The following is a 16,348-nucleotide window of genomic DNA, read 5'->3' on the forward strand; positions in this document are numbered from 1 at the left end:
TTTGAGTTCCAATCCAATCCAATAATCATCACAAGTTATGATTATTTTAATTGATCTTAAATGATAATCTAAAGTTATAAATTATATTTAAACGTAATTTGCTTACACTGAATATCTAATAACCAATCATCTTCCATAGCTGGTATAGATGGCATCTGAGGATTAGAAGCGCGACATGCGAGCTTGGCTCCGGCATCAGCTTTATTCAACTGTATGGATACCGTTGATGTCGTGGTATTGCCGTCCGTTGATAACTGTAGGTGATACATTGTTTATATTAATACAACAATTATGTCAACCCTAAAAAATAATAATAGAAATAAAACTAAAAAAAGTCTGCCCGTGACCACGAACACTGCAAAGTGCTCGAAACGTCGGGATGTTAAAATAATTAATATACGCGATTAAATCCGTTAAAAACTAGTTTTATTTCAATGTGTAATAATCGCGAAAATCTAAGACAACATTAAATAATAATAGTTTCATTAAAATGTATCCATAATGATATGAAAATGATATTTTTTAAAACAGTATAAATATATTGATAGCAAGTAAACTTAATATTTTAATCAAATAAATTTCGAAATCGGTCTTACAATTTAAAAACAAACATACAACATATAATTATTACATTTTGGAATTTACTTTATCCGAAATAACACTAATATTCAATAATTTAGATACATACATGTTTCCTAAAATAAAAGGCGAGCGAAAAATATTTGAATTTAGAAGATAGCAGCGGAAACAAAGTCCCAAAGGAGTGAGGTACTAAATTCTTAAAGGTCTGTTTTATAACATGCACATGTTCCATTGTTTTAAAGGAGTTGGAAAGGAATACCAAATGGAATGACTCAAGATCTGGATTACGTCACTACAACCGTGACGTCAGATACTTATCCTTAACACTTCGCAAAGTTATTTACGAGCCGTCTTATTCCAAGTCTTATTTAATATTTATGACATCTGCGCTGAGATCAAGATCGTAGATATTTTATGCTAGAAGGTTTTGAATAGGTACTTTGTAAACTATATTCTTAGAAAATAAGTAATAACTTTGAAAACATCAAACTTACTATCAGACCACAAATGTAAGAAAAAGAAAACATTTTAATATTGATGTTATAATTGGGCGTTTTCTCGAAGTCATTTGAGAAGCTTCAACAAATTTGAGGATATCACATTTCAATCGCGTCGTGAGCTTGATTTCTTAATCCAGAAAATAATTAAAGCGTTCAATAATTGATACCAGATCGCTCAGATGATATTAAACGTAGATCTTTACTGTGTCAGTAACAAAAAACAATGGAAAGAAAGTAGTTTACCTATTTCGGATGAAGATTTATCTCATGTAAAAATTGACAAGATGAACTATGAAGTAATTGAAATCAGATTTTTCCCTAAAAACCAAAAGAGGAAATGTAACGTACGAAGTCAAAAAGTTTTTTTTATTTATAAGATTTTAAAATGACCTTGTTTATATATGAATGAATGTTTAAATGAAATGATTAAAACATTTAATTAACAACAGACAGTAAAATAATTTGTTTCGATTGATTCGGTTAAATAGTAATAAAATTAAACAATACTAAAATTAAGAAGGCGTAACAATGAAACTCCTACTTCATCTAACAAATGAAATATCCCTCGTTTTAGATGAACGAAATAATAAATCCGTGACATCTCATTAAGCTGTGAAGTTCATCAGCTGTCCTCATTAAAATTAATTCCGTTAATGAAAGCAGTTTATTTAAATCGTTTAACCGTCTACAAAATGAGGCAATGCATTTCGTTTGATGCCAGAAAATAATTTGTTAACAGTGATGCAATAATTTCAAAGCTATGTACAAAATGTTCCCGTGAAAAGGAATTTGTTATAATAATTGTGTTCAATTTTCTAGTCAAGAGATGGCGCTGTGCGATGTAGTGTTACTATTATACAAGATCAGTAGATTTAATAGTTAATCTTTATATTTTGACTACGTATATTTACTTATTTATATATATTAAGTAAATAGCATAAGTATAGTTGGTTGCACTGACTTGATTGTTTTATTTGTATCAGACCAAAATGGACTTTGAGGCGGTTGATTGTGGATCTCAAATCAGAAGTGCATGCTAATTTAAGGCGAATTTACAACTTTTCATTCATTGTTGTAAACAGTTATAAAAATATTTTCTATTATGTGTATTTCATAACATATGATGAGTGTAAACAAGTGGGTAGTACTTATCCGAATGTATCAATATTATAGGGACAAAGAGCCGAGATGAACCGATGATTTCGGGTTCAAACTCAGGAAGCATAACTGAATTTCATGTGCTTAATTTGTGTTTATAATTTATCTCGTGCTCGGCGGTGAAGGAAAACATCGTGAGGAAACCTGCATGTGTCTAATTTCAACGAAATTCTGCCACATGTGTATTTCACCAACCAGCATTGGAGGAGCGTGGTAGAAAATGCTCCAAACCTTCTCCTCAAAGGGAGAGGACGCCTTAGCACAGCAGTGGAAAATTTACATGCTGCTAATGTATAGAGACAAAAGTGCACGATGGACTCTTATAAATCTTATAGATTATTACAATGCCAACACATCGTGCAGAATCGTAATGAAGATTAATCAGTTTTGATTAAAATAGTTAGTTTCTAATAAGATATAATTGCACACTTTCTAAGATAAAGTCCCCAAATTTTCCATAGCCTGCACTCTCTTAGCTCGGGCCTCCCTTACGACCGATTTGAGTACGCCCGAAGCGCTGCTTGTCCCATTCAATCTACATTTATTACATCTACGTGCCCTTATTTTAAGTTGACTTCGCGATGTTGTTTCTCATGGTAATAAAGATTACGGCGCACTTCGATAAATTCTGTTGGCGCAAAATTAGCTCCTTTGAAAGTTTAGAATTGATTAGACATAACTGGAGTCTTTTATTACCGGTTAAAGAATAATCTAGTACCCGCATCTAAATTAAATTTTCTAGAGCTTTAACATAAATGAAAAACAATGATAACAAAATCAAATGACACTAAGAAATATAAGAAACACTTAGGGTGGATTATTACTCCTAAAAAAAAAAATAGTCATATTTTTTTTTGGTGAGGAGTTATCCCCTTTCTTGAAACCACTTATTAGAAAAGTTATCAGTTTGATCGAAATTGGTGAGTTGGTATTGAGTTAATAAATTACCAGAAGCCTGAGAATGAGATGAAATATAACAAAGATTATTAATTAAGATAAAAAAAATTAAATGCTTAAATATTACGAGTTCAGATGTCTTAATGCTGAAAAACAAAATAAAGCCTTAAGTCCTAACCAAAGATTTGGGTTCACATCCGGGCAACCAATCAATTTTCTTGTGTGTAATTTGAGTAAATAATTAATCTTATACCATTTGATTAAGAATGATATCGCGAGATAACCTGCTTAGGATTCAAAAGGTTTAAAATAATATTGACATAATTGTTCTCATATATTATAATTTACTTTAAATTCTGTACTTATAACTGTACTGATAGCAAAAATAAATAATTTTACAATCTACGATATTTCCAAAAAAAAAATTATTAAACCTTTAAGCTTTCAGATCGGATTCATATCAAAATACATTGAACAATAAATGGAAACTGAGATGTTGCCAGATAATTTCAGTTGTTACTTTTCTCCTTGACTCGAAAGTTAGTTGTGAGATATCTTAAAAAACGTCCTTCTAATATTATATAAATTTCAACTCATCCCTAGAGACATCACTTTGAAATATCAACGTAACTACATTAAAAAACAGTCCATTAAATACTTATACTTACATAATCTATAATAAAGAGATTCGATAGCTTATTATTTCAAAGTGAAATGCCCTAATCCAAAGTAATTTAAAAAGTAATAATAAACATAGAACTTATTCCATCTCTTATCTTAACTTGGAAGGGTAGAACAGACAATTGAGATTAGGAAACATAAGGCCTCCTTTAAAATTCAATTTAAATAATAGTTCAAGCGATAAAGCCAGTATCGATACTGGGAATTATAAACAAAACGATTTTGATAAGAATTCTAAATACAAATAAAGGAATATTTAAAGAAGTTAAATTTAATTAATTAATAAATATTATGATCAATAATAATTATTTAAATGAATTTCTATACAGAAAATATGAAACTAATCGACATATAAGGTGATAAATAAATCGGACGATTTAGACTTAATGAAAGCAATATTACCGAAAATTCAATTTGTCACGTAAAATTATTTACGTAAGACCAACCAGAAGTATTTTTTGAATTTAGAACTGCTTCGTGTTGTATGAATAGTATGATAGAATAATATTAAGTATATAGTAGTTCAGAGAGTAATAATATTTGTCGATGGATCTAAAATTGTATACATTTCCGAATATTATTCTACATCCAACCAAACTAACCTTGCTTTTGAAAACATTAAGTGATTGCTTAAATTAAATTCAACCTTCTTACCGTTTCTTTAGCGTTGTTTATCCTGTGTCCATTCTTCCACCAGGTGATGGATGCGGGCGGACGTGACCCAGAGCTTTGGCAGAGTAGATCATATCTCCTACTCGCTGATAGAGGCTGATTTGATCCAAGTATGTGAACGTTTAAAGGCGGGACTGAAAGGAAAATTTTCTGATAATCTGATGTAGTTTATCGAAGATCAATTGAATTGTTTGAATAGAGAACAGGGTAGATTTATTATAGGGCATCGTTTTTCCAATATTTTTACAATGATGTCACTATCGAATTAGTTACCGTTATCGAACTAACGTATGGTGATGTTATTTAAATGGTTTGAGTTCGTAAAACCTTTTAATGAATTTGAATATCTAAAATCGATGGTTAATGATTTGTTCTATGTTGTGATGTTGATTATTTGAAATTGTAAACGATACTTAAACTTCAGTTTGCATTTTAAGACATAATAAATTAGTTGGTTAATTTTAACAACATAAAATTTACAATATCCAAATTAGAACCAAATTTGTATTTATCTAACAATCCGTCATAAAATTTAATAACAACAAAAGCCTAAATACAAATAGAATTTGAAGTAGTCAAAGCAAAAGTCGAAGATTTAGAAATAAACAATATTAGCCTATGGTGATTTTTAAACAGCATAAAATAAATTTCAACCTAACTTGCAATACTTGCTCGGGTAAAGCATTTACTACTTTTCTAACGAGTAAAGTTGACAGGTGTCGTTTTCACTCTCAGAACGGAAAGGATTCAAGAAACTCTGTTGGATATTTAGGTCATCCTAGACTGAGAAAACTTTTAAATGTCTAAAACATCAGCTAGAAGTTCAATTTTAACAATCAAATTGTATGTGATTTACTAAAATAAAAATCTTGTTTAAAATTGTTTTAATATCAATTTCTGAATTTCAAAATCAGTTTTCAAGTATGTGCTTAGTATTCAAGTGTATTTGATATGTTAATTTTAGTGAATTTAATATCAAAGAACTTAAAGTTCACACAGTACTTCGATAACTATCAAACTTAGTTATGTTTCAAATTTTCCGAACGATATTAAGTAAACTCTATCAGAAACTAAATCAAAAACAAACTTGAAAATCCTTAGAAATTTCAAAACGATCTGAATCTATAATCACTTTTTCTATTATTGCATTTATTATTTATTACATATTTAACAAAAAAAAAACCGTGCGTAAATATAATTTATAAAGAAAGAATAATATTAAACTGATTATCATTTCTACTAAATACCTACAATTTTGAGATGTTTCGAAATAGTCATGTTATGTTAAATACATTTTCGTTTGATATACAATTTTATAAAAGTATTTAAAATCATACACAAACTATAAAAGATACGATTAATTATTTAAAACTGACATTGAAGCTTCACGAAATTTGTATAAAATTGCTAAATAACCATCTAAGCATATTATATTTTGTATCTTTATTACAAACAAAAGTTGGACTAAGAAATCATTATTCCAAGCAACTGAATATGCACTCACAGTTCATATCTAAGGTCAGAGTTGTTTCGATGGGATGTGCTCTTAAATGGTTTGACGCTCGACATGTCAGGGTTGCTCTGACATCGGCTCGAGTCAAAGGTCCAACTCGAAGTACACCTCTAACACTGGTCCCTTGTAACGTCGTCACTGGTGTGTCTGTTTCCAATTCATTCCTGAACCACTTGACCCAAGGCCTAGGTCGACCTGAATAATAATATTGAATTAGGTATGTATTGACATTTTAGTACTTACCGTTATACTCTCTATTAAATATATTTATTATCTATGTTTTGGATAACACTACATTATCGTCTTTTAAAAGTACATTATCGTTATATTCAGACGAAATTATAATATAAAAGTTACCGTAGCTTTACGCGCGTGTGATTAGGGGGTCGAAGAGGTATTAGGTACGTCTTAAGTGCTATTCCATACTATCTTATTTATTATATATATTATATACTATCTTTGTGTCAAATTTCATTCATATCGATTCAGTCGTTGTGGCGTGATTGAGTAACAAAATAACACCCATCTCATCTTTCGTATTTATTATATTAGTAAGATAAACTACAGATTAACTATTAGTTTTGATAAATTATAATAAAAACATAAAGAGTCAACTTCAATTCTTTTAATTAAAATAAACTATATACAATAATTCATTAATTTTTATTTTAGTTTTATATTTGAAGATGAAACACCCACAGCAATTTTTACCTTCAGTTTCTGATCCACGTATCAAAGTATGGTAAGCTAATTTGACTTTAATTAGATTGGTTTGATTAATTATACCCCTCGACGCTAGAAGCGACCAATTAGTATCAACATACATACATTGAATAGCCTTACAGTAACTGGACGTCTAATACGTATTTCTAACTCACCTCCAGAAACGTCACATTTGAGCGTAAACGTGTCTCCTTCAACGTAAGGTCCAACAATTGCTTGTTTTGTGTCGCCTTTGTCATCAGTGATAACCATTTTGTTCGGTGGTACTGTTGAAAAAAGTATATATTACATTTCTCAATTAAAATTCGACTAAATAAATGGATATTATGGTCAAAAGATTTCGTACTAAATTTTTTGCTATAAAATTTAGAAGCATTAATCTGGATAGTTATAAAAATAAGATAATAACTATTGAATTGTAATCGAACGAACTTACGTCTTTCAGCAATAACGACCAAGGACGATGAAAGTATTAAAAGAAATACAATAACAAATACAACAATAGCGATATTGCTGTCTTTTTGGAGAGATTTATTATTTTTTTCATATAAAAAGGTGCGCGAACTACATAACGAGTATTATATTAAAGTATGTTTATGTATGGAGCCTACATCGCTTAAGTTGGAAAGTTGCCATATTAGTTTGGGGAATTGGCTAAATGTGAATTCAATCACCCATTTAAAGGGATTTAGAATTTGAAAGCTATTATACTTGTAAAGAATAACCAACTCGTCTGGCTTCTCTCTTGAAAAGAGTTTTTGTATGATAGGATATTATTTTCGCCTTTTACTAACAGTACAATATACATCGAATAAAAAATTGTCAGAGCCGAGATGGCCCAGTGGTTAGAACACGTGCATTTTAACCAATGACTGCGGGTTCAAACCCAGGCAAGCACCACTGAGTTTTCATGTGATTAATTTGTGTTTATAATTCATCTCGTGTTCGACGGTGAAGGAAAACATTGCGAGGAAACCTGCATGTGCATGCATATCATTTAAAAAATATTAGGACTTGTTTAAAACCAAAATATAAGAGCCTGTGAATGTCCCACGACTTTTAGTAACATTCGTAGATTATTTGATCCAGTTGTTTCGAAATATAGTTGATATTTGTGTGCAGGTGTATAAAATAACTTTAATTGATACACTTTAGACTTATTCCAATGTTTTTTTTATAAGCATAGGAAAACTCAGGAGATCGATTTCGAATTTATCACAAGGTGATATGGAGCTGGGAATACCATGTGGCTAGATCACGTGAAACTAAGACAAAGATTGGAGGTGCAAACGCAGGCGAGCATATTCATGTGCTTGATTTTGCGTTGACAATTCATCCTGATTTGAAAATCATTGAAACAAAATTTGTACGAGTTGAATGAAAATCTTCCACATATATAACCTCTATTGGAGCAGTATCGTGGAGTTATTTTATTTTTTTATAAGCATTAAACATTTTACTCAGAAAAATAGGTCTTAAGCCTAGTAGTATTGCGATCCCGAAGACCCAGCCTAAGATTCCTGTACTTAATACATACACAACACAGAAAAAATCTCTCCAGGACCAAGGGTACGGCAACGGAGAAGGATCCAATGTCCTCGCAATACACGAGTCATAGGCACGTTAATACGATCGTAGTCATCGTTATTAAATGTACCATAAGAAATCTTCAATCAACTGCGCGAAAGACACAAGAAAGACTCGTGAAGAGAGCACAAATGGCAAGAACTAAGGAGATTCTGGATTACAATCTCAAAATGGTGATCCATAATAGAGACGACTAAATTATGAACAAACTTTCCAAATACCTAGACTAGCTGAAGAAACCAAATTCCACGAAACTAAGACAACAACACCACTCAATAAACACAAATTCTGATCCAAAAAAAGACAAACTTACAATTATTCAAAAACAAATATGAAAAAAATTTAACCTGCTCATATATTATTTGCTAACCTAAAAAACTCACGAGGAATTTATTGTATAAATAAACAAGTGTAATTTTCTTCGATGTTTAAGAATATATTAGAGTATGAGGTATTCTCATAACAACAAACTAACCATAAATTGAATTTAATTATCATCAACATTCAAATATTAAGTAAAAAATAATAAATAGAAAAGTAAGTAGGTAATGATCTAGGTGAACTGGTATAAGAAAAGAAAAAGTTAACAAGTCACAAGTTTTAAAGGAAAGGAAGAGAAGAATGAAGATTTAATTAGATTTGTTACTTGAAGTTCTCTGTACTAGTTTTAACGTTATATTTCTTAAAAAATTGTTCATTTTTTTTTGATTGATTTGATTTTTTTCTCATCTATATCTATATACATAATAGCAAAAATAGAACTGAGGGTATCCATTAAAGCAATAGATCATATTAATATGATTTTTAGAATTTTTGTCTATTTATTTATTCGTTTGTTACCCCTAATCTCGGAGTCGGCTGAACCGATTTGGATGCAGTTTTAACTGATTTATACTGTAGTAACCTTGGAGTAACAAATAGCGTTTGTTTTATTGAAATCATGATGTTGTAGAACCAAGGCTGATGAGGTTAAATTTTTTTTAAAGGGTTTCACTGGAGTTATCTTCCTTTGCATTTGAAAATAAATATACTATAAATATAAACGGGTACGGCACAGATGATTTTATGCTTATACCCCGGTTCCTCCTCATTCCAAAAAAAAAATCGTTTACTTTTAAGCGGGTCCAGTTCACACGGCTAGCTTTAGGTGGCTCTGTCGCGAGTTCGCAACTACAAATAAATCTATGCTTTTATCCCCGACGGCACTACGTGTAATACCGCGTGACACTGTGCAGTTAGACAAATACATCATAACTTTTTAATATTACAAGATTAAATTATAAATTTTAAACTTTCGGTTGTTTGTTGTTTGATTTTTATCGATTGCAAAGCACTCAAATAAGATCTATCAAAAAAATCATAATCCATTTAGGAACTACAATGCCACGACAGATTCAAAGATACACAGAAATGCCAACCACATAATACCACTACTTTTGAGGTTTAAAATCACTCGAACGGAGTTGCGGGCATCAGCGAGTGTCAAATAAATAGGCGAACGGGCAGTGGGTCTCTGGATGGTATATGTATATGGTTACCATCCATTATATTGGCGTTTTAAGAAATCTTAATCTTTCCTTAAACTGCTAATGGGAACTAAAATATTATGCCCCTTCTGCCTGAAGTTACTTTGGCTCATTCACAAATATGAAGACATAAAATTATAAAATCACTGAAACAAGTTATAATTGAAAAAAGTTAAGTTAAATTTCTTTATTTTTTTTATTAAAATTATCTGTTGTATTAAATATAAGTCGGCAGTAAATTTCTCATTACAAGCTTAAGTTATAAAGTTTAGAAGTATCTTATCCAAGATCCCGGGTATTCAAGGTGAGTAAATTTTTGTAGTGCTTCTTGCGATATATTACTCGGGGATATGGTTTCAACAGACTCTAGTGGTGAATAAATCACATCAATATCTTCTTACGAAATAATAAAATAAGATTATACAAATAATATAGATGAATTTCATAAGTGGGATCCAGAACGTCAAGACAGTTTTATTTTTTATTTAATTTATAATTCATAGAACTAGAAATTAGTTATTTTTAAAGTTATTTTTTGTACAGCAAGTGTATTGTGAGATTCATGCCAAAGGTGAATACTAATAATTTTGTTATAAGAACATCGTAATATTTTTAAAATAATTCTCTCAAACAAAGACACTTATGTTTCCATTATATTGACGAAGGAAGTCTGAAAAATACTCGTCCCCACAATTTATATGACATTGGTATTATGCCTCGCTAATGCTTCTTCAACCTTGGAAACTGAGATGATAATTATGTCCCTTGGCCCTGTAGCTCGGTATCACTCACCCTTAAACCAGAACATAGCGATACTAAGTATTGCTGTTTGGCGGTAGAATATGTGTTAAGTTGGTAGTACTTCCTCAGAACGGGTTTGCACAAAACTATATTACAAAGAAAATGAAAAAGTTTTAACCCACTCTCTCTTATATAAGTTTTTTACGCTTAATAGACTGACTAGACCGAAGTATGTAATTAAGGCTTCTTAATAAATATCTCTATATTCTTTCTATTTAATACTAATATAAATTAGACGATAGTTTTAAGAAATAATAGCTTGGTAATGTGTTTTGAGAACTACGCTCAAAGAACTTAACTTAAAGCTTGAATTAAATACCTTGTGTAGAAACGATAACGCAAAAATATTCTTGGATGGTAAAAATACCGTTAATAATGTATATTGTCAAGATGTTAAGAAATTGTTGAAACTTTAAGTATTTTTAAATAGTTAATTTAAATTAAAATAATAATAATTCTAGAACCTTTAATTAAACTTAGCTTCTAATAAAGTCAAGATAATTTTAAATGGAGACGGTAACAATGATCTTTGTTTGCATTTCTTGAACAGGCTATTCGCAAGTCACGAACAGACATTCTCTCTTAAGGAAAATATAATGCAGTGTTGCTTTCATACATATGAATTTTTAAAAATATTTTCTTTAAAAAAAATGCTCTAGTTTTAAGTCCAATAAAATTTAAAAAAAGAATGGTCTGTGCGAGTAAATGTCAGGCTGCTGAGCAAAATCAATTTTTCGTCATGAGGATAAGATGGCGGAATTTCGTCTCATATGTAGTTTTTTTTTTACGGTAATTTCTTTCCAACCAGTTCAATATTACAAACTTTACTCAAGTACAAATCTCGCATATTTTAGTTCAGATTGATTTTCACCACCATTTTAGAACGCGTGCATCTTAACCGATGATTTCGGAATTAAACCCAGGCAAGAACCACTGAATTTCATGTATTTAATTTGTGTTTATAAGTCATCTCGTGCTCAGCGGTGAGGGAAAACATCGTTAGGAAACCTGCATGTGTCTAATTTCAATGAAATTCACATGTGTATTCCACCAACCCGCATTGGAGCAGCGTGGTGAAATATGCTCCAAACCTTCTCCTCAAAGGGAGAGGAGGCCTTAGCCCAGCAGTGGGAAATTTGCAGGCTGCTAATGTAATATAATGTAACTGAGCCATCAAATAACAATAAAAACCAAATTGACTTCCTCCTTATCATCAACATATACGAATACCCAGAAGCGCATCTCTATCGAGTAAATAGATCAGATCTAAATCTATTAAACAAATCCTGTCATCGTGTTTACTTTAATACTTCTCTGAGTATTTCGTAGAGGCATTAATGTTTCATTGTCGCATTTAAGATAGCGCTGAGAACGATGTAAATAAAAATAAGCATGTAAATTATGAGCACTTAGTAAGCTTAGAAGTGGCTGTTCTGATCTGAATTATTTGTTCACGATCTTGTGTTGTGGACAAATGTTCGACCTACAGAAGCTCCATTTTTATCGTGACAATAACTTAGTTAATTTATATATGTATATAACTATACAGTTATACTTTATACATACATACAATTTTAAAGATAATTCACAACCTTTTTTACTTCATATGAAGAGTTCTTCTGAGGCTTTGTCCATTTCTGCACAACACGATTTGGATTTTGTGAAGTCTGATAATAATAATTTACATACAACTATAGTGATATTCTTAATACTTTGACAACCGACTAACTGTGATTTGATGTATGTGTCTAAATATTAGGACATTGTCAATGGTTCGTACAGCCTTATTACAGTTCACGATTGTGTTATTTTAAAATTTTAACGCATATAATATCGTAATTCAACAATTCATAGATTCTGAAATGTTTGGAAGAGCAAACTTCAATAAATTATATTCAGATTTTAAGAATTAGTCAACAACAATGGACAATTATTAATTATTATTAGTATCTTAATACTAACTATTATTAACCCACGTATTATTATTATTAGTACCTTATATAACTAAATTTCAGTAAAATTTTGGTATAAAATGAACCCAAAAAAAAACCTGTAACATTCGCTGAACACATAAAACCTTAATGCAAAACTTACATTAACTTGAATATTTCAAAAGTTCGGTTCGTCTAAATCCAGCTCTGAATGCAGCTTAAAGCAGACCCAGTAAATTCAGTTTTTTTTCCTCATGTTTTAAATAGCTTGGCAAGGGTAATTTCGTAGAATATTCTAGCTAAAAGTGTCGCCTGTTAGGTACGAAGTCTAAGAAACTACTTTTGGCATTTTACCAAAGAAGGGAAGAAAGATAAACTGTACTGCGATAAAAACATATCCACAAATTCATTTTCTCTTTAGTTCATTTTAAAACGCTTTAGGGTTTGTCCTGTATTAGCTTTAAGGAGTTACGAACTATGTAACCTGTTTTTAGTTAAACAATTATCTAAGCACATAAATAATGTCATGACATAATTTATACCAATTCATTGTTTTTATAGCTATTTTTATTTAAAATTTAATTAATATAAACAGAAAACATAATAAAGTGAAAAATATACCTACATTACAGATAAATTAATATTAAGTTTAATTGCATGTTAAATGGTCAGTGACATTTTTTTTTTAATTTCAAAAATGTATTTTCCATGAACAAAATATGACACAAATTAAAAAAAAAGACATAAATTGGTATATTTATGTTATTTTCTGTTTGAATTATAAGCCTTTGTGTCTTGGTCGGAATATTGTGCAGACAGCTCTAAATAATCTTATTCGCTGGAGTCGAGTGCACTTCTGGATGATATACATAAGGGAGGTTCTTGAAGTGCCTTTTTGGGATCCATATGTATGAATACTTGAATATATTATTTGGTATTTTGCTTGAATTTTGTTACTTTAAAATGAACTTCACAAAGGCTGAAGCGTGCAATTGACGTCGTCTTGCCTCTTTGATTCGAAATCCTTTTTAGTATTTCTTAAAAGCAGAACCTATTCATGTTGACGAATTTCAACCGTTAAGATCTTTTCACTAAAACTTAAAATCTCGTGAAGTGGTTGATGTTGTAAAATTCTATGTTATGTTAAAACTGCACATAAAGCAGCAACATATTCTGTACACAAAATGTGCACAAATTTTTACGGGATTTTTATTGTTTTACAAGTTAATTAAAGCTTTACATTAATTGGCAACTATTTGAAACATGATATACGTTTTAAATTGCCTTTTCGAACCTGTCCCTAATAGTGTGAAATTTAAATACAACGAATATTGTTAAATTAAAATTTAATATTTCAACTACAGCATGAAGTGTTAATCCAAGTATTAAGGCTTATTAATATGACATTATTCCAGAAGCCACAGCACTTCACAAATAGCCTCATAGTTATTATCGCATTACACGCCTCAACACTGGATTAATGTCAGGTTTCAGATTGTCAATAGCCCCCCGAGTCAGTCACGTTTTTTTGCACAAAGCGGATTTTGGATTTGCTTCATGTTAATTTTTCCATCGCATCGTTGTTTCCCGCAATATATCTATCATTTGTGGCGAATTAAATTATACCATTTTCGACTTTATTACCATAGCAAAAAGATATACGAGCGTTTCGAACCCAAATTACGTTAGCTATTGATTTTCTCCTACATGCTACTGCCTCGTGTGTATTTTACTTCAATTTGGATTCATCCATTTTTAAAACAAATTGGATCCGGATCGGGACTTTTATGAAATTGTAAAAGTTTTCTCTATAAAATTGTAATATCTTTAAATTTTTATAATAATATCTCTACGATATATTTTGCAATTTGAATTAAGCAATGTAATCATTTAATGTTTCTTCAGGTGGGATGGATGTATAATTACAAAATATAAATGACAATGTAATGTTTTTGACATAGTTGTCGCCTGAAATTTCACTCGAGTTTTAGGAGTCGTTCATCAGATATAAGGTATAAAGTAGTCTGTGGCCTCCCTTGGGGTTCAAGCTTGCTTCATACCAAATTGCACTAAACTCGGCGTAGCAGACAGAGTTACTTTCACAATTATAATATTAGTATAGATACATAGACAGGTATTACATAAACTTACCTATTACAGTGAGATTCACTCTAGAATTTCTTGTTTGTGCTTGTTTGAAGTCTACTCTACATCGGTATATTCCTTGATCAGTTGCTCTAACTCTATCAACACCGAGCTCTGCTGGTCTTCTTTCAGGTAAGAAGTATGCTCTTGACGCGAATACGCTCTCATCTGACCATCGCTCTGCTACACCGAAGTCTTTTTCCCTGGCATCCACGCTGCAAGTAAAACAAATTAAACGTTTAATTAAATTCGAATGTAACGAAAAGTATTCGTTTTTCAAATAGATCAGATTTCTAGCCCTTTTTATTAGTATTTATAAATAAGCTTTAAGTATAAAAGGATCTATGAAAATACTGAAGAGATTTACATAGGGTTTACTTATCACGTGTATAACGTGATCTGTTACGACATTTATAGATAAACCACAAAGACGTAAGTCAATTTTCCGAAGACTGATCAAGAATAAATTCACATTATATTACACAAGAGTTATTTTAGCCTAAATCTTATTTGGAGGCACCGTCTCGCCGCTTATGCTGTTTTTATGATATGCTACCGTAATCGGCTTAGTAATATCGAATAAATAAGTATTTTTATTTTCTAGGCTTATTTTAAACAAGTATTGAATTATTTTTATGAAAATTTTATAAAGTTGTCGATGAACTATTAATTTTATATTACGCTTTACATTTTTTTTTTAAATATAAATTTTAATATAATTATATTCATGTAGCGTGTAAAAAATTTGATATAACTTTGACACCCAATATTTTGGAGCCACCGTCACTAAAAAAATTCGACGTTGAAATGAATACATCCTTAATCAAAGGGTTATAACCGAATTAAAAAGAGAGTAAACTCAATTCGGGCTTTTTATTTTGCATGCTATATTATTCACGATATACTCGTCGGCTACAACTCTTTGTCTTGACTAATAAAATAACCGAATGGACATTGTAAGTAACATTTTTATATATAAAAAAATGACTTTTCTTGTTATTCCAAGAGTATATTCAGGAAGATATTTGGAAGTCGTTTTTTAATATGGTAATTAGTATTATATATTATTTTAAAATAATTAAAATAATGTTAGTCGAAGCACAGCCGACTGCAGCAGAGTCAGTAAAATATTTATTTTTATAAAGTTGCTTGCAATATAATATTCCGCGGCAACGGAACTACGGGGCGCGAGAATGCGCGGCAAAGTTGACCAACCGAACATATGCGACGCACAGTGGCACCTTGCGCACTTCCGCTGCCTCTAGTGCGGTATAGTAAGTGGTGCGATGGCCCGTCATTTATATGATATGAATACGTGGGATTTACGAAACAAAAACAAGAAACAATAGAATCGTGTATACAACGAAATTGACGAATAGCAGTAAAACACAATACAATGTTTGTAGAAACAAAAAACATCTCACGAAATTATAATCTAATTTTTCTTTATACAAGTAGGTCATGGGCTCATAAAAGACCTTTTAAATCGTCATGTTACAGTTTTGAATGACATGTAAAGCTACTTTCGGCTTGCAAAGTAGGCTCTACAAAGAAAAGCCAGCAAGAAACTCAGTAGTCACTATTATCCACGATTCTAATCACAGTGTTCATGTCGATAAAGTACATTTGTAT

General features: G+C 30.9%; 1 protein-coding gene across 1 annotated transcript in view; it reads right to left on the minus strand.

Annotated features, from left to right (window-relative positions):
- Nucleotides 1-16,348, minus strand: part of LOC125070897 (hemicentin-2) — a 220,935-nt gene that overhangs the window by 9,253 nt on the left and 195,334 nt on the right. Inside the window, exons 3-7 of the mRNA XM_047680904.1 lie at nucleotides 14,723-14,931; nucleotides 6,882-6,992; nucleotides 5,995-6,198; nucleotides 4,473-4,624; nucleotides 107-254 (exon numbers count right to left, since the gene is read on the minus strand). Of these exons, the coding sequence (XP_047536860.1) occupies nucleotides 107-254; nucleotides 4,473-4,624; nucleotides 5,995-6,198; nucleotides 6,882-6,992; nucleotides 14,723-14,931 (824 nt within the window). The remainder of the gene's footprint in view (nucleotides 1-106; nucleotides 255-4,472; nucleotides 4,625-5,994; nucleotides 6,199-6,881; nucleotides 6,993-14,722; nucleotides 14,932-16,348) is intronic.

This window comes from Vanessa atalanta, chromosome 18, assembly GCF_905147765.1.
Source record: "Vanessa atalanta chromosome 18, ilVanAtal1.2, whole genome shotgun sequence".
NCBI classification, from domain to species: domain Eukaryota; kingdom Metazoa; phylum Arthropoda; class Insecta; order Lepidoptera; family Nymphalidae; genus Vanessa; species Vanessa atalanta.